Source organism: Delphinapterus leucas, chromosome 7 (genome assembly GCF_059928025.1).
Source record: "Delphinapterus leucas isolate spDelLeu-1000000601 "Yukka" chromosome 7, BTC_Dleu_Yukka2, whole genome shotgun sequence".
Classification (NCBI taxonomy): Eukaryota; Metazoa; Chordata; class Mammalia; order Artiodactyla; family Monodontidae; genus Delphinapterus; species Delphinapterus leucas.
This window is the reverse complement of record NC_143135.1, coordinates 13,863,230-13,890,871: the sequence shown is the minus strand read 5'-3', so window position 1 is coordinate 13,890,871 and position 27,642 is coordinate 13,863,230. Positions and strand designations below refer to the sequence as shown.

General features: G+C 57.6%; 3 protein-coding genes across 18 annotated transcripts in view; 1 reads left to right on the top strand and 2 right to left on the bottom strand.

Moving 5' to 3' along the window:
• Positions 1 to 844: 844 nt before the first annotated feature.
• On the top strand, positions 845 to 3,016 carry MDK (midkine). 2 transcript variants are annotated; one of them, XM_022592132.3, is made up of 5 exons: positions 845 to 1,363; positions 1,512 to 1,679; positions 1,795 to 1,956; positions 2,311 to 2,376; positions 2,648 to 3,016. In XM_022592132.3, exons 1-5 carry the CDS (start codon positions 1,288 to 1,290, stop codon positions 2,671 to 2,673), a joined length of 498 nt encoding a protein of 165 aa, XP_022447840.1. In that variant the 5' UTR covers positions 845 to 1,287; the 3' UTR covers positions 2,674 to 3,016. The 2 variants fall into 2 exon arrangements, with proteins under 2 accessions (XP_022447840.1, XP_089770995.1); XM_089914869.1 differs by lacking the exon at positions 2,311 to 2,376 and having other exon boundaries at positions 851 to 1,363.
• Positions 2,613 to 6,273, bottom strand: CHRM4 (cholinergic receptor muscarinic 4). Its single transcript, XM_022592131.2, has one exon. It carries the CDS (start codon positions 5,894 to 5,896, stop codon positions 4,295 to 4,297), a length of 1,602 nt encoding a protein of 533 aa, XP_022447839.2. The 5' UTR covers positions 5,897 to 6,273; the 3' UTR covers positions 2,613 to 4,294.
• An 8,151-nt stretch (positions 6,274 to 14,424) lies between these two features.
• AMBRA1 (autophagy and beclin 1 regulator 1) overlaps positions 14,425 to 27,642 on the bottom strand; it is a 173,724-nt gene continuing 160,506 nt past the window's right edge. For 14 of the 15 annotated variants that reach the window (XM_089914857.1, XM_089914856.1, XM_089914859.1 and 11 more), the window contains 3 exons: positions 24,845 to 24,937; positions 23,371 to 23,564; positions 14,425 to 15,999 (listed from right to left, as the gene is read on the bottom strand). In XM_089914857.1, coding sequence (XP_089770983.1) covers positions 15,515 to 15,999; positions 23,371 to 23,564; positions 24,845 to 24,937 — 772 coding nt within the window. In that variant the 3' untranslated portion in view covers positions 14,425 to 15,514. The other variant, XM_089914868.1, reaches the window with a different exon arrangement.

Below are 27,642 nucleotides of genomic sequence, written 5' to 3'. Positions count from 1 at the left end.
GTATCGGATGAGGTGATCCCCGAGCCTCCAGGCTCAGAAGGGGTGGGCGTTTGCAGCCGCTGCCGGGCCGCGTCTGGAACTTCTCAGACGGCTGCTGTCGGCTCTAAATCTTAACCAAATCCAGGCCTGCGGGCTCCTCCTTCCCCAGCTCCCCCGCCCCCCGCGCGCCCGCCAACCTGCGCGTGGAGAAAGGCGCAGTGGCCTCCGCGCCTTTCCGACCCGTGCGCTTTTCTGGGGTGCCCCGTCCGAGCCCCATCTCGACACTGAGCAGAGCATCTCACTGCAGACCTGGTGAAGCGACCCGAGGCGGGGGCTGGCACTCCTTCCCCAGGGATCTAATGGGCGCTGGGAGTCGAGCGGGCCCTGGGAGGCGGAGCGGGGCCTCGACGGGGTTAATCACTGCACCCGGGGCTCTACGGACAGAGCCGCACACAGGCTCGAACGCGGGCCCCGCGCCGGGACCTGTGACACACCCGGGGCTCCGTGCTCCCTCCTGGTCTCCACCTAAAGCTCCGTGGCCATGAAGGGAAGCTGGCGTCCAGAGGGGAAAGGGGACGGCCCCGAGGAGGGGGCAGAGGGCGGGGACGGCAAACAGGGGCCTGGGCCGAGGGAGCGCGAGATTGGGGGCTGGGGACAGGGGGTGCCGGGATAGGACGGAGACCCGGGGCTGGGGCTGGGGACGCCAGGAGAGCCCGGCGTCTGAAAGCGGAGGGCACCGGCCGGGCGAGACGAGGCAAGGCGAGGGTGTGGGGCCGAGCGGCGGGAAGAGGGGGTAGAGGCGCGGGGGGCTCGGGGAGGGAGCGGAGGCGGGGATGCCGGGGTCGGGGGCGGCGCGGGTTTGAGGGGAGGGGGCGGGGCAGGTCCTTCGTCGGTGGGGGGGAGGGGGCGGGGGCCCATGTGACCGGCTCAGACCGGTTCTGGAGACAAAAGGGGCCGCGGCGGCCGGAGCGGGACGGGCCCGGCGCGGGAGGGAGCGAAGCAGCGCGGGCAGCGAGCGAGTGAGTGTGCGGGGCCCCGGAGGGCGCGCGGCGGCTTCGGCCCCTCGGCCGCTGCCGATCTGGGGGCTGGAGGCGGGGTGGGGGTCTGAGCTGAGTCCCGGGCTCCAGGCGGCCCCTGGGGAGACTCCTCCCGCTGTGCGCCCCGGCTGGCGGGGAGGGGCCAGCCCCCCAAGTCCGCCGCCACCGCAGTAGCCGCCCGACCCTTTGGGCCTGGAAACTGGGGAAAGGGGGTGGGAGGTTCACGCCTGCGGCCCCCAGTGAGGACTCTGACCCGTGCTCTACCCCCAGGATGCAGCGCCGAGGCTTCCTCCTCCTCGCCCTCCTCGCCCTGCTGGCGCTCACCTCCGCAGTGGCCAAAAAGAAAGGTGATATGGAGGGTGGGGGGTTTAAGGAGGGCTGGAGCCGGGCAGGTGAGGCCGGCAGCCTCGGTTCCGAGGCCGGGACTCCAGGAAGGGGTCTCCGAGTGAGTCTCTCCTGGCCCGGGTCCTGAGCTCTGTTCCCCATGCGTTGTAGACAAAGTGAAGAAGGGAGGCCCGGGGAGCGAGTGCGCGGAGTGGATCTGGGGGCCCTGCACCCCCAGCAGCAAGGACTGCGGCGTGGGTTTCCGCGAGGGCACCTGCGGGGCCCAGACGCAACGCATCCGGTGCCGGGTCCCCTGTAACTGGAAGAAGGAGTTTGGAGGTGAGGTGGGGCGCAGGCGGAGGGTAGGTGGGGGGCCCAGCCTCACGGGGACCTGAGCAGACCCGTGGAGGGGGCCACAGGCCACCCAGCTCTGACCCGGGCACTCTCCCGCCAGCCGACTGCAAGTACAAGTTTGAGAGCTGGGGGGCATGTGATGGGGGCACAGGCACCAAAGCCCGCCAAGGCACCTTGAAGAAGGCGCGGTACAATGCCCAGTGCCAGGAGACCATCCGTGTGACCAAGCCCTGCACCCCCAAGACCAAAGCCAAGGCCAAAGGTTAGCAGAGGGGCCAGGGGTGGGGTCATCACAGGTGGCTGCCCCTACCTGTGAAGGGAGTGGGTAAAACCTGAAGTTTTGGATCCTGGCCAGTGAATTTTTGACGTGTCTGTACCGGGTTTCCCTGTAGGTAGAGACACCTTGGGTGGGCGGTACTGAGGGCCGCCACAGAGGGTGCTCGGGAGGTTGAAATCCTGGCTCAAGTAAGGACAAAGTCAGCTGTTCTGTTGGAGCCTTTGGCTTGGGATTCAGGGAAATCGTACTGGAACAGCTTGGCTTTGTCATCTCTCCAGCAGGTGGGGGCAGTTTCTATATGGGAAGGACTTCACAGTCCTTACTTCCTCTTTCCCTTAGCTTCATTCCTGACTCACAGCAGCCCTGGAGGCCAACAGGCCAGAGTGGAATCTGCCCACTTCTCAGGTGAGGAGACTGAGGCTGTTGTCCAGGGCTGCTGGGACCAGGACTGAGACCGGGAACTTGAAGGTTTTCTGATCCCCAAAGTCTAAGCTGGGGGGAGTAAGGACTGTCCAGCATCATAATGGCTGTCCTGTCCCACAGGCTTCCAGGCTAGCTGATAGAGAACCACCAGGGGGCAGAATTTTCTCTTCTCTAATGTCTGTGCTGGGGGGAAGGGGGTCTCCAGTGGGTCACCCAAACCCTGCTAATGCGGTCTTTCTTTCTTGTTTTACAGCCAAGAAAGGGAAGGGAAAGGACTAGCGGCCAGGCCTGGATGCCAAGGAGCTTTACTCGGAGGCCTGGCCCATGCCCTCCCTCTACCGGCCCAGGATATAACCCATCAGTGCCTTTTGCCTACTCGTTAGCTTTATCAATCATGCCCTGCTTCTTCCCTTTCACTTGCCCACACCCACCCCAAGTGCCCAAAGTGGGGAGGGACAAGGGATTCTAGGCAGCTTGAGCCTCGCCCAAAGGGATTTGATTCCCCTGTACCCACTTTTCTTCTTCCCCCAATGATGCCATTACTAAGAAATAAATAAATGTCTTTTTTTTTTTTTCCCCAATAAAAGCTTTCTTTTAATATATAAAAGCCCCTTCCCAGGAAGTTTGCTGTGGTGATTTGTTGGAGGTGGGAGAATGGAGGAAAGAGAGGGCTGGAGGGAACAGTGGCTTTCAGGGGGTTGAAGACTTGGCGGTGAGTGCCCCCCAGAGCTCATGGAGAAAAAACGGTTATGAAAATTTCTTCCAGGGCCCCCTACTGACCCCTGGAAGGGTGCCCCCCATCAAGTCCCCTGAGCCTCTCAGTCCTGTTTCTCCAGGGGCCAGGGCTGGGGGAGGGAACCCAGGGGACTCATTAGAACTGATTCCCCCCATCTCAGTTTCCCCCAGGTAAAGGTCTTTTGGTCCAGCCCACTGCCAATCCAGAAGGTTCTATCAGCTGGGAGAGGAGAGATGGGGGTCGCTTGCCTGCCTCACCAGCCCTGCCCCAACTGTCACTGAAGCCTGTGTGTGGGTCAAGTCCACCCCCGTTTTCTCCCTGGTGACCCACCAGGGCGTCCCTCGTGCTGCAGAGGCCAGCCGTGAATACCACTCACCACAGTCCCACCTTCACTGTGTGTGACCCGAGCCAAGCCCTCTCCTTGGGGAGGGAGGGCAACTCTTCAGAATGACAGGGGCCACTCAGCTCAGCCTGGGGAGGTAGGTGGCCAGGCCCCAGTTCCTGAGTGAACCCCTGATCTCCCTGCCAGCCCATCCTGAACGTGGCCAGGGTAGTGCCGTAGGGGGTGCTCGGAGCCCCCTCTGCCTGGCCTCCAGCCAGCTCACCCACTGACCCGCCCACCCAACCAGAGCCCTGCTGAGTAGCTGCAGCAAGGGGAGACTTCTGCCCCTGGAGAGAGATATAGGAAGAGGAGGCTGAGCCTACATGCGGGGTACAGGGGGGCAGAAAGCACCGATTACAGCAGGATGGGGGACCCTTCCCTCCCTGAGCCTCCTTTCCCAAGCATTGGCCCCTTTGCTCCTCCCAGAGGGGTGCTGGGCTCTGCTCCCCTCCAGATGTCCGTTCTTTCAGCCACGCTGGCTGGTCATAGTGGGGCAGGTGCCCACATAGGCCAGTGCTCCCCAGCTCCCTGAGGCAGGACAAGAGCGATGGGTCAGACTGTCCAGTTTGGTCACTTCCTGGGGCTGATCCTCTTTGGCCTGAGCAGAGACCTGGTCTCTGAATCCAGCCAGAGCCTCTTCCTGAGGCTCACGGGGTCTCGGGAACATCAGTTCTCTTCGGCAAACATGAACACTGAGAAGTGCCTCCACATCTCTCCCTGGCAGCAGCTGACACGTGGTCCCCAGCGCACACACCAGCACCTCCAGTGGTACCCCTACCTGCCTACCTGGCAGTGCCGATGTTCCGATACTGGCATAGCAGCAGGTGTCTGAAAGTCTTTTTAAAGGTGGCATTGCAGAGGGCGTAGCAGGCCGGGTTGATGGTGCTGTTGACGTAGCAGAGCCAGTAGCCAATGGACCACACGGTGTCAGGAATGCAGCTCTGGCAGAAGGTGTTCACCAGGACCATGACATTGTAGGGTGTCCAGGTGAGGATGAAGGCTAGCAGAATGGCAAAGATGGTCCGAGTCACCTTGCGCTCCCGGGCTGCCATCTGCCGCTTCTTGCGCACCTGGTTGCGGGCGATGCTGGCAAACTTGCGGGCCACATTGGCCGCCGGACGCATGCCAGCCGGCGTGGCAGGCACAATCTCGATGGCTGTCACACACTCGTTGCCTGTCTGCTTCGTCACAATCTGGATCTTGGACCATTTGGAGGCCGGATTGAGGGTCCGTGGCTGCAGGGGAGGTGCAGGTGTGGCGGGCGTGGTGGCCTCTGTGGTTGACAGCTCTGTGGGTGGTCGTTCCTTGGTGTTCTGGGTGGCGCTGCCCGAGCTGGACTCATTGGAGGTGTCCTTGTCAGCCACTGGGCGTGGCGGGGGGGGGAGGACCGGTGGAGGGGCCTCCTCTAGCTTCCCGTTGCGCAGCTCCCCCCGAGAAGCTTCTCCTGGGGGCGGTTTCTTGACACTCTGCTTCATCAGGGGGCTCTTGAGGAAGGCCAGGGTCTTGGCCTTCTTCTCCTTAGGGCCTTCGGGCCGGTGCTTGTGAACTCGGCTGCGACTGGCCAGGGAGATGTGGATGTAGAGCACCGTCATGATGACCACAGGCAAGTAGAAGGCAGCGATGGCCGTGCCGAAGGTCACCGCCGGGTTGGACAAAAACTGGATGAAGCACTGGTTGTCTGGCACCGTCCGCTTGCCCACCACAAACTGCCAGAACAAGATGGCAGGTGCCCAGAGCACGAAGGACAGGACCCAGGCAGCGGCGATCATGAGGCCCGCCATCTTGGTGGTTCGCCGCGCGGGGTAGGTGAGGGGCTTGGTGACGCAGAAGTACCGGTCAAAGCTGATGATAAGCAGGTTCATGACAGAGGCATTGCTCACCACGTAGTCCAGGGCCAGCCACAGGTCACACACCACGGCACCCAGAGGCCAGTAGCCCTTGATGATGTACACGGTGTAGAGGTTCATGGAGAAAGCGCCTATGATGAGGTCAGCACATGCCAGGCTGAAGAGGAAGTAGTTGTTGACCGTCTGCAGTTGCCTGTTGACTTTGATGGATAGCATCACCAGGATGTTGCCCACGACAGTCACGAGGCTCAGTGAGCCTGTCACCGTGGCAATGAACACCATCTCCACTGTCTCATAGCGGTTATGGGTTGACGTGACCAGGCGCACAGACTGGTTGCCCAAGCTGCCATTGACCGGTGTGAAGTTCGCCATTTTGGTTAGCAGCAGTGGGCGGGCAGTGTCTGGAGGAGGAAGGAGAGAGGAAAGGGGTGAATGGTTGAAGGGGACTAGAGGGGTGAGGTGGGGTACACTGGAGTCAAGGCGACAGAGGAGCATCACCATCCTGCAGAACTCCATCCTTAGAGAACTCTGTCCCATCACTTCCTCCTGTACTCGGTCACTCGTCCTTTGTTGAGTGCCTACTCTTGTACAAGCACTGTTGTACACGCTGGGGTTATGCTGGGGTTACAGAGTGAAGGAGACACACGCAGGCCCCACTCTCACGGAGCTTACAACCCTAGCAGGGGAGACATACAAGCATGTGAGCCACAAAAAAGTGCTAGAAAGAAAACAAGGGCAGGTGATGGTGAGTGAGTCAGAGGGGTGATCAGCGAAGGCCTCTCCGAGGAGGTGAGCTGGATGATGAGGAGGAGGCAGCCACAAGAAGAGCTGCAGAGAGTGGCCTAGTCAAGGGCAATGGCGAGAGCAAAGGCCCTGAGGCATGTGTGAGGCATGGAAAGAAGGCCAGTGTGGGTGGAGGGCTGGGGGGAAGAGAGGTCCCAGATATCAGTATGTGGCTCTGGTCAGACGTATTCATTCATTTACCCATTTGGTCATTTCTTAACCAAACATTACCGGGGACCTGCCCTCCAATCCCTACAGAAGGCACTAGGGACAAAGGCAAGAATATATACTACCAGCGAACATTTATTGTCTACTCAGTGCTGGGCACTTTCTACACTTTTTATAAGTATTCATTCATTTCATCCTCATAGCAAACCTATGAAGTAGATACTGTGTTGTTTTGGTGGGGTTTTTTTTGTTTTTGTTTTTTTTGGTGGGGGGGTGGCATGTGGCTCGGCACGCAGGATCTTAGTTCCCCAACCAGGGAATGAACCCAAGCCCCCTGGAGTGGAAGCACAGAGTCTTAACCACTGGACCGCCAGGGAAGTCCCGGATACTGTTTTCTTTTACTAACAGATGAGGAAAGTAAGGCACGGAGATGTTAAATAAACTGCCCGAGGTTCCACAGCTTGATCTCATGTTGCTGTCCCAGAGCTAAGGGTTCTGGTAGAGGGAGGCCCAAAGAGCCACAAGAGCCAGTGATCCCACCTTGGGGAAATCTTCCCAGAGGACCAGAAGAGGTGACATGGAACTAGGAATCCAAGAAGGAGGAGGAGGAAAGTGCCACTGTGGCATCCCCTCCCGGAGCCCTCCCCCATCCCCAGGGCGTGGGGATGCAGTGCAAGGGTAGCTGGGGTCTGTCAGCAGCCAGGGGCTAAGACCTGTGAAGAATCAGAAGCCTAAAGGGCCCATCAACTGAGGAAAGACACACACAGCTTCCCAGGGGCCAGTGCCCTCCCCAAGGCCTGACAGGGAACCCAAAGGGTGAGCGAGTGTACCAGAGGGAAGAGAGGGGCTGCAGCAGGGGAGCCTGTGGCCAGCCCCTGAGGGTACCCCTCGGCCCACCGGTACACACCACGGCGCCCCAGCTGGGGTCCTCCAAGCACGAGGCTCCTCCCCAGAGCCTCGTCACGTCTCCTCCCCCTCTTCCTCTCCTCTGCGTGTGAGGGAGGCCCACGCCCAGGGCACTGTGCCAGGGCAGCCGCTCAGCCCAGCCTCCTTCACACCCGCCAACACGCGCACCATTACACACGCACACAGGCCCATCACAGCCATGCCAGCCCCGCAGCTCCCTGTCGTATATGCAGCTCTGTGCGTCTGTGTGAGAGAAGCAGAGGAGAGACAGTGGGGTGTGGAAGAAGGAGCATGCGCCCCACAGCCCAGGCTCCACGGCCAGCGGGCTCTTAGCCGTGTGGCCTTGCACAAGCCACCTCACCTTCCTGCTCCTCTCTTTCTCATCTGCAAAACAGAGAGGATGCCTGTCCCGGGGCGGCCTCCCTCCCCGGCAGCGGTAGGGGTCAGCAGCTCAACTCCATCTCCAGCATTAACGTGCACTGGACGCTGGAGCCAGGTGCCAGGGTGACGCCCCCTCTCCAAGCCTGGCTTCAGTCCCCTTAAGCCACCATCACAGACGCAGATGCAGACCCAGCCTCCTGGCCTGGTAGTTTCAGTTCTCATGCCCAAATCCTAGGTTCACAGGAGAGGCTCACAGAGGGGCGGTGCCACCCCCAAGGTCGCAGAGGAATCAAGGGCAAAGACCAGATACTGCCCTCTCCTGGGGGGCGGGGGGGGTCTCTGACAGCCCTTTTCAGTGCTGAGAGACTCCAGAATGGAACCTCAGGCACCAGCCTCTGAGGAGGGGTGGAAGGGCAGAGGCACCCAGCGTGGAGAGGCTGTCCTTCCTAGGCACCTGCCCGTAGGCACAGGGTGGGCAGGAGTGATCTGTCAGCCAGCCCCAAGGAAACCCTCGCTCTAGCCTCCCAGGTTCAGGACACAGGCCAGTGAGATCAGAATGGGGCTCGAGGTATCAAATAGGAAAAACATAATCGCTCTTGTTTATTCAGTGTTAATTATGAGTCAGGAATCCCTCTGAGCTTTTTATACAGATTATCGGGTTTAATTCCTACAGCAGCCTGAGAAGGCAGGTGCTATAAGTATGCTCATCTTACTGAAGTAAGTATCTTCGTACAGATGAGGATAATGTTAATTAACTTGCCTAAAGTCACCCAGTGTGTAAGCAGGGGCGGGGGCAGGATTAGAACCCAGGAGCCACCTCCTTAACTGCAAGGTGCTACTGCCTCTAGAGTTGATTTCCCGCCTCTGCTCTCCCCTCCTCAAAACCACACCACTAGGGGTGGGTCAGGGGAGGCCTGGGTAGGGCCCCTTCTCATTCCCTGCCAGCTCCCACACTTAGCTTTCCCAGAAGAAAAGAGACCTCTTGTCTCCATCTGTACAGCTAGTCTCCAATCAGGTGGCCAAGGGTTTAAGTCCCTCTCTGGGCCCTCTTGGGGAAGCTGCCAGCTGCAGGCACGGCAAGGCACTCTCCCTGTTCCCCACCCAAACTATCTTTCTGGACCCGTGGGGGTCACCCGCAGACGTTCTGACTGCACCCTCCTCTGGAGCGTTTCTCTGGGACGCAGGCCCGCCCGAAACCTGGGGAGGCGAGCAACCGCCGCCCAGGCATGTGCGCACCGCTAGATGGCAATGTCGGTCCCTGGGTGCCAGCTCCGGACCTGGAGAGGATGGCCGCTATTCGCCACCGCCCCCTACTCCAAGGCGACTGGGAAAGCAGTGGAGGTCCCAGGCCGGGCCTCCCAGGGGAGGGACTTGGGCCCCCCCCCCCCCTCTACAGGCCTCACCCCGTAGCTGCCTTTAGGCCTCACCCCGTAGCTGCCTTTGGCTCCGCACGGGGTTCAATGGTGGGAAAGTTAAGGGCGCCTGGTTCCACCCCTCACGCGGCGAGGAAAGTGTGGGCGGGAAGGCGACTGCGAGTTCTGTTTGTGTGTGATTACTGGGAAGCTCGAGTAGAAGCTAGTAGCTGTCTGCATGTGCGTGTGTGTGCGCGCGCTGGGCCACGCCTGGATACCAGTGCGCCCGTGTGCATGTGAGCATGCTCGCGCGGTGTGGACACGTGCATGTGCATGCGTGTGTGCGCCTGGAGTGCTGCGGCCTGGGGGATGCACACGGTTCGGGTGTGCCTGTACCTGTGAGCTTGTGTACACGAGCAAATGCAGGTCCCACAGTGGGTGACCCGCCACATTCTAAACGCCCCTGTAGGGAGGCTCAGCCCAGACTTCGGCTGTCTGAGTAGGAAGAAGGTCGGGCCAAGAACCGGTGTCTAGATGGCGCCCCGCCTGTGCATGGGGAAGAGTCGCCGGCAGGACAAGACCGGACTACAATCTGGGCTGCGACAGACCCCCTGACCTTGGGGGCGTCTTCTTAGCAGAGAGTCCTGTGGTGTCTGCGTCCCCAATGCTGCGGTGCAGAGTCCCAGGCTGGGACTGACTTCTGTCGAGGGGCTGCTGCTAGAGTCTCTCAACCGGGCTTGCGGGACGCTAGGTTCAGCTCAATGTGCCCACTGTGCAGTTATCGCCAAAGGGCGCCCAGTCTGCCTGGCAGGAGGGTGCTTGGTCGGGCCTTGTTGGGAATTATTACTGGGCCCATCTGGAGGCTCCTCCATGTCTCCGTGGTTGTCGAAGGGGCCCCGAATCTCCCGTGCCCCACCCTCCCCCAACTCCCTAGAGCGCAGTTCCTGCAGCCTCTGGGCGTGGGCACCGTGCTTTCCCGGGTCCTGGAGCACCCCCCTTCCCGGACGCGATGGGAGCGTGTTCCCTGGACGTCGGGGGTGGGGGTGGGTCCTCGATTCCTAGTCGTTCACTCTAGGGCTCCGGGAAGGCTGTGGTCTCTGGATCTGTCCCTGGGGCGGGAGGGGAGACTCAGGAGTTGCGGGGAGAGAGAAAGCGCGCAGGGGATTTGGCACCAGAGCCTGAAGCTTCCGCCCTGGGGCTCGGGCCTTGGCGCTGGACCTCCCAGTCTCTGAGCCTGGGCAAAAGAGGTGGGGAGTCTTGGAGGGGGGAGGGGCACCAGGAGAGGGCAGTGGTGTTTTCCGTCGGAGTTCAAGGTCGCTGATGGAGGACTCCACGGACTGGAGTGGGCTGGCAGCGCTGGGGGGTGGGGGGGGGAGAGACGGGCGGGAAAAAGGCTCTTTGGGGCTCCAGCGTCCGGCGCCCTGCAGAGCTGCCAGAGGAGGGCAGAAGTGCGGGGTCCCGCCCCCGACGGCTGCCCCTGGCTCCTGGCGGGCTGTGGGCGGGCACACACACCACCACCACCACCCGACCCACTGAGAGTCCATTCCTTCCCAGAGGCGCACCCGGAGATGCCTCCGGGCGACTCCGGGCCTTGCTTCCAGCGGGCCCCTCGCCCCCGGGCCCTCTGGAGCTCCCAGCGCCGCGCTCGCCCCCGAAGGAGCCTGAGGCCCTGGCCCAGTCGGGCCCGCCTCGGGGCGCCTCAGAGGGTCCAGAAGCCACGCGTCCTTCTCTCCCAACCGGGTCCCCCGCCCCCGCGCTGCCGCGGAGTCACTTACCAGACACCTCCGCCCAGTTCTCCTCGCACCTGACAGACGGCTGGACGGGCAGGTGGCCCCGCGGGCCAGCGGGTGGGGCGGGCGGCCGGGCCGCGGGCCGGGGGCGGGGACGGGGTGCAGAGGGGCGGCCCCTGCTCCGCCCGCAGCTCCCAGCGCTGTGGCTCCGACTCGCGCTCACGCTCGCACTTTTCCCCGAGCCGCGTGATGTCACGGGGAAGCAGCCAATCCTGGTGGGCCCGCGCCGCCCGCCCCGGGCCGGCCACCCAACGGGGACGCGCGGGGGCCACCACCCCGGGCGTCGGGGACCCCAGCTACGCGCGCCCCTCCCTGGAGCCGGCCGGCAGCTCTCCACTCGGGCACTATGGGGGCACCGCCCACGGTCACCAGTGCTGTTTAGCGGGGGGCGCTGCCCTCCCGGGAGGCTGGGGGTGGGGTGGGGTGTCCGCGTTGTCATGGGGACGCGGCGCCCCCTCGTGGGCTGGGAAGGGAGCTGGCAGCCCCGTCTGGCTGCGTTCCCATCTCCGCTCTGACCAAGCCCCCCGGACCGGTAGGTGGTCTCGCGCCCCGCCCGGACCTCACTCTTTATACTGCCCGGCTCGCAGCTGGACCACGGAGGCGCGAGTGTTTGACCCCAACAGGAGGTTATGGGTGGCTGGGGTAGGCTCTGCCGCCCCGGTTCCGTCGGGGCAGAGAGCCGAGGGCCGGCAGTTTCGAGCCTCGAGGCTGCGTACTGGCTACCGGGCAGCCACAGAAGAGGGGCGCCGTCGGGGCCTGGGAAGGAGCTGGAGAGAGAAGCCAGGCAACGGTCCCCAGGGAGAGAGGAGCCGGCTCATCGCACACAACCCTGCCCGCCCCCCATTCCTGCCGCCCTGTTCCCTGCTCCCGCGCTCCAAGCCGGGGAATGGGTGCGCACCCTTTCTCCAGCCCCGGGAAAGAACGCGCCGCTCATCCAGCCGCGGCCTGGAGGGCAGGTTCACCGATGCTTGTGCGGGAAAGCCGAGTGCCCAAGGTCACCTGGAGCGGAGCCCGGAACGAGACCCCAGAAGGCGAGCTGCTGGTCTCTTGAAGTGTCCGGGAACCGCGCGGGCCGGAGCCTTGGGACTTGGGGCCTTGCCTGCACCGAGCAGGAGGGTCCGCTGGGGCGCTCGCCGGACTGAGAGCAGGGAGGCTTCAGCACCTCGGAGAGCTCCACCTCTGCCCTGACCTTGGGGGTTCTGCTCCGCCTGCCCAGGCTCCAGCGTTTCTGCCTCCTTCTGAGACGGCCCTTCCTCGGGCCAGTCAAGGTCCGACTCGCTCCCACAACGCCCGGGCCTGTCACCCCAAACTCTCTGAGCGCAAACATCCAATTAACCTTAAGACGGATGGGTTCTTCTCTTGGAAAATCAAGTCCCGCCCCTCCTCCACCCTCCCCCAAGGGTTGGGCGGGGGGCTGTGTGTGCGGGGGAGGTGGAGGCCGCACCAGTGCAGGAGGCAGCAGGAGCTGCCAGAGAAGGGGCGGGAACTCAGGCAAGAAGCAGCCCTTTGGGGCTCTTGGTGTGGAGCCCTCTGTGCTGAACAATGAGGCAGAGGTCGGGTCCTACCGCTCCCCAAGGCGACGGCTGGAGTTGGCAGTCGGCTGCAGTGAGAAGCCATGGTCCTTTACATGAACAATCTGGGCTCCCATGATTCTCATAACCAAAGGATGAAAAAGCCCTATTGTTTTTGCTTGCACTTCACACATGAGGAAACAGGCTTGGTTGGTTCATATGACAATTAGATGACAGTCTGTACTCACTGGTTTCCCTTTTTCACATCCCTCCTAGGGTCCAGGAGAGGGTGGTCCTCCTAGGAGGGTGAAAGTGTGTGTGTGCACACGCACACAGGCCGGGAGAAGGCCAGACACTTATAACTGTAAGATGGGGAAACAAGCAAGGCCACTGGAGGCCACAGAAACTTATCACTAGAAATGTCTCCAACCACTGCCTTGAATTCTTCCAGAAGCTGTCAGGCAAACCTGCTCCAGTTTCTCCAAAATTCCTACTATGGTGTAGGGCATTTGGCCTCCCCCAATCCCAGAACGTGGAGAGCTGAGACAGGAACCAGGGGACCTGGTTTAGTCTGTACTCTCTTTGATCCAACTGGGTCCATAGACATCTTGGGTCCACAGAACTGCTCTGAACCTATTTCCTCATCTCCAAGGGGATTGCTGAGCTCTGCCCCGCTGGCCCCATAACCTCATCATGATATGCAAGGGGGTCCATGAAGGCCCTACTGGGGAGGCTCTACCCACACAGCAAGGGCTTTCTGAGGAAAGAGGTTGGTATGGGGACGGAATGTGTTGACAGGGGCCTCCAACAGGCAGGGGCTGGGTTCATCCTTGGCCAGTAAGGACAGAGGCGAGGCCAGGCAGGACTGAATTTAGGTCACTTCATCCACAAAGCCTCCTCATACCCCCTTTTTCAAAGTAACAGAATACGTCAGGGTCCCATCTGGGTTCAAACCCTGGCTCCACCATTTAGTTGTGTGATCTGGGTGTACCAGTACCCACCTCAGAGGGGTTTTGTGCTAAGGACTGAGAGATAATAAACACTGAATCCTTGGCACACGGTTTACATTCAACATAGTCCCCACTCTTGGACCATGGAATTCTTTCTCCCACTGGGGGCAGTATGTGGGTGGAGGGCACGCATTGCAGTGGGCGCCCTTCTCTTTTCATCCTTTAATGCATAGCTCAAACCTCACCTCTTCAAGGAGGCCTTGTCTTACAGAGCTGGAATTAACTTTAAGAGGTTGCAGAGTACAAGCCCTGCCTCCTAGAGGGAGAAAATGAAGCAAGAGAAAAGGCAAGTGGCCTGCCCAAGGTCTCACAGCTGGTGTGTCTTAGTCCAGAGTGTGCTGTAATATAATAGTTTTCCAAAAAATTCTACTGTTCCTCACCATATAACTCTTAACAGTGTTTTGTATTATTTGCTTGCCCATTTATCTTTTGGTTTTGCCTCTGCTGGGGCAGAACCTATACTTCTGTATGCCCCATAGTGTCTGGGACAGAGTTGAGCACACAAAAGTTACTCAAGAAGTACTTGTTGCTGGCAAAAAGCCCTGCGGTGGCTCTGATTTCCCTGTATGCCTCTGTGAGAGCAGGGTCAAACATCCTTCTTCCGCTTTCTAACTGACTTAAATCTAAGTGTCCAAGGCCCATGACCACAGCACACCTCTCAGCTGCTGTACTGACACAAAGTAAAGGGAAACCTGAGCAGCCAGCAAATGGCATCTTTGGGGGATGCCTGTAGATAAGGCCAAGCTCCCTGCTGGCTCACGCAGGCACCCATTATGGGCGCTTTCCCAGGACTGCAGGTGAGCCAGCTTTCTGGCCAGTTACATCTTCACTCCAGGCCCATCATCCTGGGTAGGAAGCAATCACGACGAGCAACCTTAGATCATTCTTACCTACCCACCTGTTACTGTGAAGGTTGCTCCAGTCCTTAGCAGGCCCCTGGGAAGCAGGAGGTGAAGGCACACAGATGCAGCATGAAGCAGAGGTGGCAGCCCTTACCTGAGTGGCTTCTGCTGAGGCATCACGGGGCTCCCCACCTAGGAGGACAGCAGCACCAGAAACAGTGCCTGGGAGAACCAGGGTGGCTCAGTTCAATGTCCTCTCCCAGCCCCCCCAACACTACCCCACCCCCGCAACCCCCATGGAAACAAACAGAGAGGAGACTGGTGAGGGGCATGTCATCATTTTAATGATGTAGATCTTTGGTGTTTCCCTCATTAGCAGTCAGACTATCCCCTCTCCTCCCACCACAATGTTTCTATGATGAGTTACAAACAGAAAAGAAATCACATTTTCATACTAAAAACAAAATAATCAGAGCCTCGATTTCTCCACTAGAAACTACATGTACAGTTCAAGATTCCACATGCAACACCTTAAATCACAGACCAAGACCTCACATTCTGACCTGGAGTCTCATCCCCTCCCCCAGCCTTGGGCTGGCTTTGGCCTAGGCTCAGCTAATACTGACACCCACAGGTGCTGCTCTGAGGGCCTTGGGGGGTGGTGGGGAAGGAGAAGCTTGGTGGACAAGCGCTGGGGGCTGGCCAGCCTACACCCCCCACTCCTGAGCGAGGACCTGCCCACCATCCCTTGACCCCATCCTGTCTCAGGCAAGCAGGCTGCCCCATTCACTCCATGGTTGTTCCCCAACAGTAAGTGCAGGAAGTCCCTGTCCTCAGGAATCTGGAGGCCTGGCCTGACCCCTGACTGTGGTCTCTGTGGGGTAAGATGATCAAGAGAGGCTGAAGCTCTGGAAGGCTCAGAAATGGAGCTGATTTCTGGGAGCCAGGCTGCTCCTCCTGCACTAGGGCTCCTAGTGGCTCTGCCTGCACAACAGGTGAACAGGGAGAAGCTGGCCCACTGGCCACCGTCCAGGATGGTTTGGCCCAGATCTGGAAGACTATTCACCCTTCTGAGGGCTCTCTGCCCAGGGCTGAGTCCCTTGAGCCTTGTTTCCAGGAGAAAGGGGGGTTCATGGCAGGGATACCCATTTCCACCTCCATTCACACTGAGCGCAGCAGTCTGTGGCTCCCCTGGGCTCCAGATCTTAGAAGGTTCTAGTCCCCGGAGGCAAGCCTTGCCCCTTTGACTGCCTCACGCTGGCTGACTCGGACTCCCTCTCAACCCCCCACCCTCTTGCTCCTGTTTCCTGTTTCCGCAGCCCGCGGCTCTTCTGCGCATACAGTTCCCAGTCAGCTGTGAGGTCCGGTTTCTGCTCAGCGGTTCGAGGGGAGGAACCAGTGCACACACGTCTCTACCTGTTCCGTGGCTCCCCACTGGGGCCCGCAGCCTCCCCCAGGCTGCTGCCCCCACCATCGGGAAGGTGGTTGTTATTGGTGGGGTCGCAGTGCAGGGCTGGTCCCTCAGTGCTGGGAAGGGGGATGGGGGAGGAGGCGGGCAGGGCTGCCTGGGGTGGGTCCCACGCAGGGGTACCAGGCCGGTCCCAGGAGGCTGTCCGGGGGCTCAGGCCTCGCTCTGCCAGCTGCCCAGCTTCTGGGAGCAGTCCCCGAGAGGTGGAGGGCTGGGGCGAGGGGGCGCGCGCGACCCCAGGCTCGGTGCCCGTCTGGGAGCTGCGGTGAATACGGTGGCTGACGATGATGTTGTTGCCAAAACCACCCATGGAGGCCATGGTGGTGCTCTGCTCCCGCTGCACCACGGCTGTCATGCCCCCTTCCGCCATCAGCCGCTGGATCCTGCTGAGAGCGTCTTCCCCGCTGGCACCGTACTCCGAGCCCTCGCCTGGAAGGCACAAAGCAGAAGGGAGGGAATTAACTGCTGGCCTGGGCCTCTGAGTTAGGCAGGCCACCGCTAGTAGTAACTGGGGGATTCTAGCTAAAAGCAGAAACAAGAAGAGGGCCAATCCCTCACTTCAAGAATCAGTCAGGCGACAGACGAATGGATAAAGAAGATGTGGCACATGTATACAATGGAATATTACTCAGCCATAAAAAGGAACGAAACTGAGTTCTTTGTAATGAGGTGGATGGACCTAGAGTCTGTCATACAGAGTGAAGCCAGAAAGAGAAAAACAAATACTGTATGCTAAAGCACGTATATGGAATCTAAAAAAATGGTTCTGATGAACCTAGTGGCAGGGCAGAAATAAAGATGTAGAGAACGGACTTGAGGACATGGGCGGGGGAAGGGTAAGCTGGGACGAAGTGAGAGAGTGGCATGGACTTTTATATACACTACCAAATGTAAAATAGCTAGTGGGAAGCTGCTACATAGCACAGGGAGATCAGCTCGATGCTTTGTGATGACCTAGAGGGGTGGGACAGGGAGGGTGGGAGGGAGGCTCAAGAGGGAGGGGATATGGGGATGTATGTATACATATAGCTGATTCACTTTGCTGAATAGCAGAAACTAACACAGCATTGTAAAGCAATTATACTGCAATAAAGATATTAAAAAAAAAAAAAAGAATAAGTCAGGGACTTGAAAACTAGATAAGACTCCCCAAACAATCGTAATTTGTACTTCTGTTTTACAGGTGGTGAAACTGAGGCCTAGGTGGCCGAGGCTGCTCAGCTGGTTAAGAGGCAGGGCTGGACCAGAAGCTGGGAGTCTGGTTTTAACCCTCTGGATACCACAGGCAGACTGGTCATGCAGCTAATGCAGGCAGCCCAGACAGCTGGCTGTGTCTGCTCCTCCCTGTCTTGGGTAACTGGTAGACCTGGCCCTGGAACAGGGGGCACTGCCTGGTCTTTGGAAAGCGAAGGAACTGTACGGGGTGTGGCTAGAAGGCAAATGGTCTGCTCTGCTCCGTTTCAAAGCTGTGCTCTCTCTCTTCATTGTTGTTCTCTTTATATCACTTCCTAAAAGCACTCGAGGAAGACGATTTTTAACTGTTCTCTAGAAGGCATTCTGTCTTCTCCTCTTGTCCCACTTTACTCACCAACTTTCCCAAGTTATTTCCCACATACTGTTCTCCCGGGGCTGGATGCCTGATACCCTCATTTTTCACTAGAGGCAGCCAACTACCCCAGCCTGAGGCTTCAGTCTGCACCTCTAGGGAGGAAGAGAGAAGGTTCTGCTCTTTCCCCAAAAGCCTGAGTATTCCCTTGTCTGTGAGCAGACAAGGCTTTGGCTCAGACCTTAGTTCTGCCACTCACTAGCTGTGTGACCTAGGATATGTCCCTTGACACCCACATTCCTGTTTTCTTTTATCTTTTTTTTGGCTGCGTCGGGTCTTAGCTGAAGCACGCAGGATCTTCATTGAGGCAAGCGGGATCTTTCACTGCGGTGTGCAGGCTTCTCTAGCTGTGGTGCACGGGCTTCTCTGTAGTTGTGGCATGCGGGTTTTCTCTCTCTAGCTGTGGCGTGCAGGCTCCAGGTCATGTGGGCTCTGTAGTTGTGGCACGCGGGCTTTCTTGTTGAGGCACGCGGGCTCTCTTGTTGAGGCACGCGAGCTCAGTAGTTGTGGCATCAGGGCTTAGTTGCCCCATGGCATGTGGGATCTCAGTTCTCCGACCAGGGATTGAACCCGTGTCTCCCTGCAATGGAAGGCGGATTCTTCACCACTGGACCACCAGGGAAGTACCACTCAATTTTCTGACTTGCAAAAGAGGGGTGAAACATCCAACCTGCAAGGTGCCGGGTAGAGGGAATGAGATAATGCCCGTTACACACCTGACACACAGCGGGTGCTCAGTCAATGGTGGCTGTTGTGAATAACCTGGACTCTGCAGGAAGAGCCCCACCCTGAGGGACCTTCCTCCAGCCTGTGTTCAGCCCCCACTGGACAGACATGCAGTCCAAGCCTGTGGGCAACTATGATCAAGGCTCCCAGGCTGCCAGGGCTGCTCTACCAAACTATGTACGGATTTGTTTCCTTTGGCTACCTGTTGGCCACTTTGGGATTCTGCAGTCTGGGCAACTTTGATGGTGAGGTTTGAATTTTTGGGGGGGTACTTGTTGTCAACAGCTATCTTTGCAAGACTTTCTTTGCTCCCACACTGTCCAGTGCCTTCTCTCTGCTCACCTTGTCAGAGCTGGATTTCCAGGCAGCCAGTTCTGCAGCTTAGCTGCATCGAAGTCCCGTTAGGTCTCTTCCCTCCTTGCGAGTGCTTGGCAGGCATGTGCTGGTAGTTCTTCCTCTGGGTCTCAGTGAGACAGTTCCCCCCAGTACTGAGTAGGGACTCCGCCTGGGCTCTCACTTATGTCCAGCTTGCTTTTCTCCAGATTTTCTAGTAAATTCTACCCTCCCACCTCCAACCCCTCAAGGCAAGCTGCCCTTACATGCTTCCCCCTCATACAGCTCAGTGCCAACTCCCAGGGCAGAAGGAAAGAGAACCTGAAGGGCTCTCAGAGTACTTCTCTCAAGGGAAAAGCTGTTCAGCAGTGGGTAGGGGTAAGAGGAAAGGTCAACCTAGGGCTTTGGTGCCAGCAGAGCTTCTACCCTGTGAGCCAAAAGGGCTACCTGGAGAGGGCCCATGGGGACCTCCCTGTGCTGCCACTGCCACAGTTTTCCAAGAACGCTATGCACTGAGGGCCTCCCCAGCCCGGCCTGGGGTATGCAGTAGGCTGGCCCATGGCCTGCTGGCATTGGAGCTCAGTGGGCTGGGCTCTGTGCCCGGTGAACTATCAGCTCTTTTCCTCTAGATCACTTTGAGGGGTGGGGCAGGTCTGCCTTGGGGCCCTAGGGGAGCTGTCACAGCTAGGTCCTGCCCTGCTGCTGGCACTCGGGTCTGGGACCTCCTGTCCTTTCTCGCTGTGCCAGTGGCTCCAGGCCTCGCCACCTCTCACCGCAACTGTGGCTGTCTTTCCTAAATGGTCTTCTTGCTTCTCTCTCCCCTTTCCACCCAGCCTCCATGCTGCTGCTATTACCATTCTAATTCAGCTCTGATCCACTGAGTTCTGGTTAAGTCCATACTTGGTTCAAAACCCAGCAGCTCCAAGAGTCCTCAAGTAGTTAAGGTTCTCACCGTGACATTTAAGGGCCCTCTCTGGTCAGGTCCTAGTTGTTTCCCTGACCATCCCCCTTCCTGAACCCAGAGACTCAGCGCTGCTGTGTGCCCAGCGCCCCTGCCTGCACACACTGTGGGTGTTCTACCTGCCACGCACCTGCCCATTTCCCCACATCCGAAGTCCACTTGTTTACAAGGGCCAACACAAGTACCACCTCCCTCACCCTGCCTTCCAAGGTCCCCAGCTGGGAGTGGCTGCTCCTGCTCTGGGCCCCACAGTGACCCACACCTCTCTGCGTCAGAGTTCTCTCCCTCTGGGCTCTAAGTTCCTGACGGTCTCGGACTAAGTTTTATTCATCTTTGGGCTTGCACTTGGCATCTACCTGTCGAATGTGTGGGTGAATAAAGGGCTCCCAGGCTGCCTACAGGCGTTCCAGACTTAAGGTGGCTTCTGAAAACCGGTCACATGTTACCCTTTTGCTATGGGGACACAGTTATATATCTGTTTCCTTTCTGGACTTATTTTTGAGGGTAGAGACATGGCTTCATCTCTGAATCAGATTCCCTTTGCAATACCTGTGGATTCATGGTGCCTAATACAATACTAGACATAAAGTAAGTACTCACAAAAGATGGGATAGAAGAGTTTAAAAGGTATACACAAACGATTTCTTCAGGGCTGGGTGTAGGTAGCTTCAGCCTAGAGAGCTGTGAGCTGTGCTTGTCTCTTGGGAGCTCTAAGTCAAGGCTGCGAGCCAAGGTAGGCAGCCAGCACATTCTTCAAGAGGAAAACACACTGGGGCCTGAGAGAAGTGGCAGCCATGGTTAGGGATCCAAGCTATTAGCTCCAGGAGCAGTGGCGGCCACAGGGGTTAATTCTGCTGTCTCCTTCCCTGTAGCAAAAGCATTTCTTTTTGTCTCTGAAAAATGGTAAACTGATTTAGTGTTGACATGAGATCATTTCCTTGGCAAGTTCTAAGGTACGTTCTGGATACAGAGGCCAGAATGGGATCAGTAACTTCCCATAATGCCCAGTTCTGGGGGTTTCACTGCCCAGAAGGGGGAAGCCAGATTGCATCAGAGGAGGAGCTGCCCTTCCTGACCTCAGGGGGCACCCTTTCCTTCCCTTTTCACATTTGTTCTTCCCTGGCCCAGCTGGTCTGTCATCTTCACCAGACAACAAAAAGGTCCAGGCAACCGTTCTCAGTGGTCAGAGACAGAGCCATGGGCTCCCCAAATACTGCAGCACAGACAAGCTCAGAGGCAGGGCCTTGCCTCTGCTCAATTCACTCATTCCACACACTTCTTGAGCACCCACTGTGTGCCAGGCAGGCACTGTATCAGAGCTGGGAGCAAACAGTGAGCCCAGGGAATGCCTCCCCTCCCTTTCTGAGTGACAGGGTAGGGAAGCTTTAAAGCTGGACAAGTAAAAAAGCCAATACCTGCAAACTCCCCCTGTGGAGGGCTCTTCCGGGAAGTCCTAGACGGAACTGAACAGATTTTAATAAAATTCTCATAGAACATGAAAATGAGTAGCCTGGGACCCTTCAGTGCTAACCAGTGGGAAAGGGCCAGGGGAGGGGCAGTCCACAGAATGGTAATCACCACAAGTGGAGCTGGCTGCCCAGACTAATAGACTGGGCCCTGGTGTGTGGAGGGGTGCAGAGGGGGTACCCCCCAACTAGCCCCACCTTCTAGCTAAGCCCAGAAGAGTTAACCGACTTGATGAGTGGTTTCCTCTAGTAGTTTTGCCAACTGGGAGACAGAAGGCAGGTAGGGGTGTGTGTGTGTGTGTGTGTGTGTGTGTGTGTGTGTGTGTGTGTGTGTGTGTGTGTGTGTGTGTGTGTGTGTGTGTGTGTGTGTGTGTCTGTGTGTGTGTGTGTGTGTGTGTGTGTGTGTGTGTGTGTGTGTGTCTGTGTGTGTCTGTGTGTGTCTGTGTGTCGCTGCTGTGTCTGCCTGCTAGATGGGGAAAGCGGACCAGGAAGGAAGTCTGAGCCCAAGAAGACTCTTGATTCCTGGTCCCCCTACCAGAGCGGCAGTAGTGGACGGTGGTCAGTGGGGTAAGCACCTCAGAACAACGCTCCTGGCCCCAGGAGGGACAAGGCTGGCCAGTCACACCCATTGGTCAACGCCCCACACATCTTCTCCCCATACTCCTTTCTAGGTGTGGGGTTTTCTGAAAGGGACTATGATGCTGTCCCTTTCAGAGCTGGAGGTCCAGAGCTCCAGGCAAAGTTCACCAAGCCAGACAGATGCAGCGAGCCATCCTGAACCACCCTGCCAAGGCTCCCGTTCTAGAGAACAGCCTATTCAACTGCTGCCTCTGCTGAAGAGTGCCTCTGGCCTCTGAAGGGCTCAACCTCCACCACCCGTTCTACTTTGCAGGGAGAGACTGGGAGTGAATCAGGTTCTGGTCTCAAACTGGAAAACAGAACCTCCTTCCTCCGGCCAGCCCATCATCTGCATCCCGAAACAGGAAGAAAGGAACTTATAATTGACTGGAGGCCAGGAATAAGCTGATGCTAATCAGGAAATATCAGAGGCTTCTTTGGGAGGTGAAAACACCGGTGGATGCTCTTCTCCTCAAGTGGGGAGCCCCTGCTGCACTTCACTTTCAGGCTGAAGGCCTCACTTCTGACCCAGATCCCTGTAATCTGCCCTTCCTGCTCATCCAGCCTCCGTCTCAACACACGATGACAGGCCAGGAACAAGAGCCCACTAGTGAGTGGTCCTCGGTGCAGACGGTAATGTTTTTGAACTTGGTGCCCTTGCAGCTGCTGTCCCCTCTGCCAGGAATGCCTGCCCCCTGCCCCCATCCCACTTGGCCTGACATTTTCCTACTTATCCTTGAAGACTCAGCTCAGGGTCACCTCCTCCAGAAGCCTTCCCCAAGCCCCACAGTTGGGAGGTGGGCCCCCCTCCTCCGTGGCCCCGAGGTCCTTATCGTGTGAAGCAATTACCTGCTGGGGGCCTGCCTCCCTGTCTAGATGTCCAGTTCCTTGGGGAAGGACCAAGGCCTATCTGTCTTTGCAACCCCAGCAGCTGATGCATGGGAGACAGTCAGTAAACGGCCACGAGATCGTGGTAGGGGGGCCGCCTCAGACAAGGACTTCCACCTGGGGCTGGCTGGAGGAGCTCCAGCTCTCTCCTCTTCAGTGAGGCTCGGAGCTGTGTTGGGCTGCTGCAGCCGCTACCTCTACACCAAGGGGCTTCCACCCAACAGATGCAGGAGGTGGCCTGGGCCACAGACCAAGAAGGGACTTAACTGTAAAAAGTCTCAGTTAATGGCAGCGACAGGGACAGTGCCCTGCTGGGGGGCTGCAGTTTGGAAAGCTGTTCCCTGGAGGTGACACAGGCAGATTAGTTACTCCTTGCCCGATGCACACCTGTCCTCTCTTCTCATGGTCTCTCTTGAGCAAATGGCTTAACACGGACCTAGGAAATGTGGGTCTGTTTGGAGGCTGCCTTGTCTGGAGCCTGGAGCAGCCAGGGGCTGGGGTAGGGGGTAAGGACAGTGACTGAGCGAGAACAGCCTATTTAACACAGCTGCCAACACACTCCAAAGGGGCTCGAGCGCTACCGCTGGGAAGTGCTAATTGGTTCTTAGCAGTGTGACGCCAGCGCAGAGCCAGGGCGGAGCTGGCTGAGCCACACCTGCAATAGGTGAGAGGAAGGGGCTGACTGCGTGCCAGGCTGCAGTCAAAATGGCCATGAAGCACGGGTGTGTGAGGGCCTCACCTGTGGCAGTCCCGACTCCGCCAGGCTGGTGGCAGGGGGAGACAAGCTACCCTGTGGGGTGGTCCTGGAAGCCCGAGGCCTGGGGTGCGTGTCTCTGGAACGAGAGCTCACAGCAGGGAGCCTTCTCTATCTAGATGATTCTCTGTGCTCTCTCTCCGGAAGAACACCCTGGGTCCTCCAAGTTTTAGAGGATAAGGAGATCAGGGTCCTTGGTGGGACTGAGCAAAACTGTGAGAGCAGCTCGGCTTGCCGGAGCAGTGACCCAGATCAGGGGAATGACCTTCCTGCCCGAGAAGGCACCACCACGTGAGGGGCACTCACCCTGACAGCAGTGGTGCTCGCCCTGCACCAGCTGTCCGTGTGGAGGGGCCGGGAGCCTCAGGGAGGGGTGAGAATGGTCCCAGCCCCCACCCCACGCCACTCTCCCGGCCTCATTTCCCCTCTAGTGTTACATGGCTCCTACCTTCACCAGGACCTGAAGCTGCTGTCCCCGGCTCCTGGATCTCCCTCTCTGTCTGTGTTTCGGCATTCTGCAGCTGAAGGGCCAGGGTCTGGGTGCCCTGAGATGTCACTGAGGTGGTGGGGTTCCGGGGCTGCAGCCCAATTGCATTCATGAGGCCCATGTCTCTGTCTGTCCTCCATGTGGCTCTGCTGGTGCTATGGAGAGAAAGGCAGAGCGGAGTCGGGCAGGGCTGGGGACAGCACACCACACACAGCTCCGCGTGCTCCATGCCAATCCCCAGGGCACAGCCTGGACCAGGGCCTGCAGGCTGAGAGGCCCGCTCCCGCGGCTGCCTCCCGATGGCGGTGAACTCGCCTGTGTCCTTTCTCCTCCAGATCAGTCCACACCCCGGGACAATGAAAGGAGGCGCAGAACCGTCCAGTTTTGCAAACCCAGCTGGTCCAGTCACTCAAACAACGAGGGCCTTTCTGGGGAGGTAGAGATGGCTGATCTTAAAAGACGCTTCCTTAGATTCGGGAAGCCACTAGCTGAGCTCCACGGGAAAAAGGGTGAGCAGCCCAAGAGGGCCCTTTCTCTCTTTAGCTTTTCCTTCCTTCTAACTATATGCTGACAAGATTCCAGTTTAAATTCTTGGAACTTCCACTGAATGTCCACTTTGGAGGAAAAGCACCAGGACTCCTGTGAGGCTGCTCTGGGATCCTCTTTTGGGGCCTTCTGAAAATAGACCCTTAAAAGCAGGGAGCGCCAGCTGCCAATGAGTAAGGCCCAGGCCCCAAGCTATACGCCCCCTTCCTTGGGCATTTCCTAGGCACTGACCCTCAGGACAGCTCAAGCTGGCAGCAGAGGGAGCCCAGGACTTTCAAGACAGTCACCAGCCACTCCTATTTGTAGCTGCTTCTGGGGATTACTCCTCCGGCTGTGCCCTGTACTCCCTCTAGGAAGCAGTGATTGCTTTGGCTTTATCATTGACCCAGGACTTTTTCTCAAAATGTTCCAGTCTTCATTAATGAATTAAGTGATGAGAGGATCAGTACCAGGTTCCTACTCTCTCACTTGCTCCTGGGGAGGGTCTGTCCCAGGGCTGCAGCTCTGGGCAGCTTGGACCCTGAGGCCTGGGTCATGTGGGAGACTGCCCACAAGCAATTTCCTAGGGAGGGCATCCCTCTCCAGTGTCCACTCCTCTCTCCTCACCGCAGCTCGCCCAGATACCATGCCAGAATGAGAGGGCTAGACGGTGTCCTAGCCTGTCTTAAATCAAGGCTCTGAGGGCAGAGGTTCTGTTCTCTTTCTAAGCCATGAAACACTCTTCTCGAAAAAAATCACATGCAAAAGCTCAATGCATGAAGCAGATCAAAGAGGAGCTGCTCTGGTTGAGGATGGGCAGCTACAGAGCCCTGGAACACAGTCTGAGGGCACTGCTCCAGAGCCCACTGGTTGCAGAAGGGAGGGCGGGCCTCCTCTTTCACAAACTCACCCAGGCCTCTCACTGCTTCGGCTGCTGGAGTGAACAGTGAAGACAGTCTCATTCAGCTGGTCCCAGTAGTACTCAACACCAGAGTTTAAGGCCCTGAAAATCAGTTGGGAAGGAGAAAAGGTGGAAGGCATTAGATACGGAACGGCCAGAACTCCTTGCAATTCCCTCCTTCCTCTCCTGGGGCTGGGCTGAGGCCAGGACCAAAGATATTCCTGCATCAGGATGCTCAGTGTAGAGCAGACCAGACAAATCTCCAACAGCCCCAAAGCCTGGAGTGGTGGCTTTAGCCTCTTCCATCCCCCAGAGCCTAACTGGCTCCTCTTTGGGGCTAAGGAAGAGCTAAAAAATAGCCATGCCAGTCAGGCAGTGAGTTCTGCATGTACGTCAGACATATGAGAAAGGAGCTAAGATGGCCCTGGAGACACCAGGTGCCACGGACAGCCCTGTCTAAAGGGCGTGCTTAGTGCTCAGAAACAGAGAGTGCAGGGTCTCACCACTGGGTCTTCCCTACAGCCACGGCGTCAGGAGAAAGGAAAATGAGGGCACCTTGACATTTTTACTTTGCCTGGAGCTCAGAAGTCTAAGCAGGAAAAAGCTCCCGCTGAGCCAGAGAGGCCCACATCTCTTTCTATTCTGGCCCTAGAGGCTCCTTTGCCACGTAGAGGCTGGACAAGCAACTGGGAGAGCAGAAGATGACCCGGGAGGGCTCACAAACTTCTCCTGGGGGAGGGAGGAGAAAAACTGCAGCAGCGATGGGCTGGACTGCTGACAGCACAGAGAAGAGCTTCTATCCATCAAGTTCTCTGGGCTGCCAACCTTCTCCTGGTTCCTTCTTTCCCTGCAGTGGAGTATCAAGCAGTTTCTTCCAACCTCACGCAGGCAAAACTGCCAGAAGGGAAGCAGTGGCCTCTTATCTTTCTATACTGATGTGCCACCTCAGGCAGCAAGCCTGGCTGCCAGTGGTGGGTCCCAAAATGCAAGACAGCTACCTAGCACCAATCACATGGTTGAGGGTGGGGTGCTGCTGACGGTGGTGAAGGAAGAGGGATAAGAGTTGGGAAAGAGCTGTCTTTGAGCCCTTTGATGAGAACTCCAGTGTCTATGTAGAGATTGTAGGAGATACTCAAAAAAGCTAGCTCTGCTCCTAAGAGGGACAGGGCATGCACATGTGCTTGAAGAGCTCTGCTATAGACTGAATCCCCCACAAATTCACATGTTGAAACCCTACCCCCAAAGTGACTGTATCTGGAGATAGGGTCTTTAGAAGGTAATTAAGGTTAAATGAAGTCATAAGACTGGGACCCTAACCCAAAAGGACTCTGGCCTTATAAGGAGAGAGAGAGATCTTATTCTCTTTCTCCATCATGTGAGGACACAGTGAGAAGGTGGCTGTCTGCAAGCCAGGAAAGGAGTCCTCACCAGAACTCAACCATGCCAGCACCTGATCTCAGACTTCTAGCTTCCAGATGGTAGAAAATAAATTTCTGGTGATTAAGCCACCCCGTCTTGAGCTGACTAAGAAAAGCTCCAACGGAAGCCAGCTTTTTAACCTAGAGGCTGAGGTCACCTTCCTTTAACGACAGAACTTCTTCAATAAAGAGCAAACAAATGAAAGTCAGTGGGTTGTGAGGATCAGCCAGGAAAAGATGAGTTGTGGGGGGGTGACGTAAGGTGATTCCTTCCTAAATATGAGGATTGGATAGGGCAGGGGCCTGATGGGGCCTGCACGGTGAGCGACTGCATGTCAGGAGGCTGTGCTACCTCAGGTGAAAGGAAACGGGCCTAGGCACTGGGACCCCAAATCCATCACTAGAGGGGCACTAAGATTCTGGGGATTAGGCTTTACCTGTGGGAAAGAGCCACAGCCAAACAAAAGTACTCTTCCTCTCCCTGTTCTGGACTAAACCCCTCCCAGCTCCTCTTAGAGGGCAGATTTGGTGTGATCTTCAGACGAGCCCTCTGAAAGAACATCAATAAAGAATTAAAGTTCAGGGTAACAACACCTGCGGTCAGCCCGGGGGCCAGGACTGAGGTCAGCACCCTGAGCCGGGACACCTCAACCCAAATCTCTGCCACTCCCACAGCCGCACAGGAGGTGGCGGGCCATGTTTCCTGGATCTCAGCGAGCTGCTGTTTCTCCTCGAGACCACAGGAAGCTGAGTCACCAGATACTCAGCTATTTTTGTGAGGGCTGTCTGAGAACAACAGGGCATTGGAGAGCAGAGGTGAGAGAAGACCTTACGTGAGGGAAGAGGCAAATGACCAGAAACAAAAGCAGAGGTCCCCAGAAAACAAAGCCACCACTGCAATTTTTGATGAGCAAATCTTGGCTGCATGAGGCACCACATGAAGCCAGCTGCCAGGGAGTCTCTGATTTACAAACTTGTCAAGATTTATTGACAGGTGGCAATACCACATGGGTCCCCGCCAAATCCTTTGTCTGTAATTCCTGCTACCCAGGGCTGGTTAGTGACAACAAACTGCTCACACCAAACCTATACCAAACCATGTATTGCGTGACCAGGCACCTTCCTTCCCATCTCAGAGAAAAGGCCACCTGAAGGCACACTCTCTGAGCTGCGACTGCCAGCATGATGCTGATGGTCAAAGAGTCCCTCCAACACTTTCCATCTGGCAGCATGCGCCATCAGCTCCAGGCTATGAACTCTGGCCATTTACCGAGGATATCAACTGCCAAACAGAACAGGAGTGATGGAGGCTATCAACATCCTATTCCATTCTCCCCCCCGACCCCAATCCTCTCTACTCCCCACCAAGAGGTCCAATTCCAGCCATGA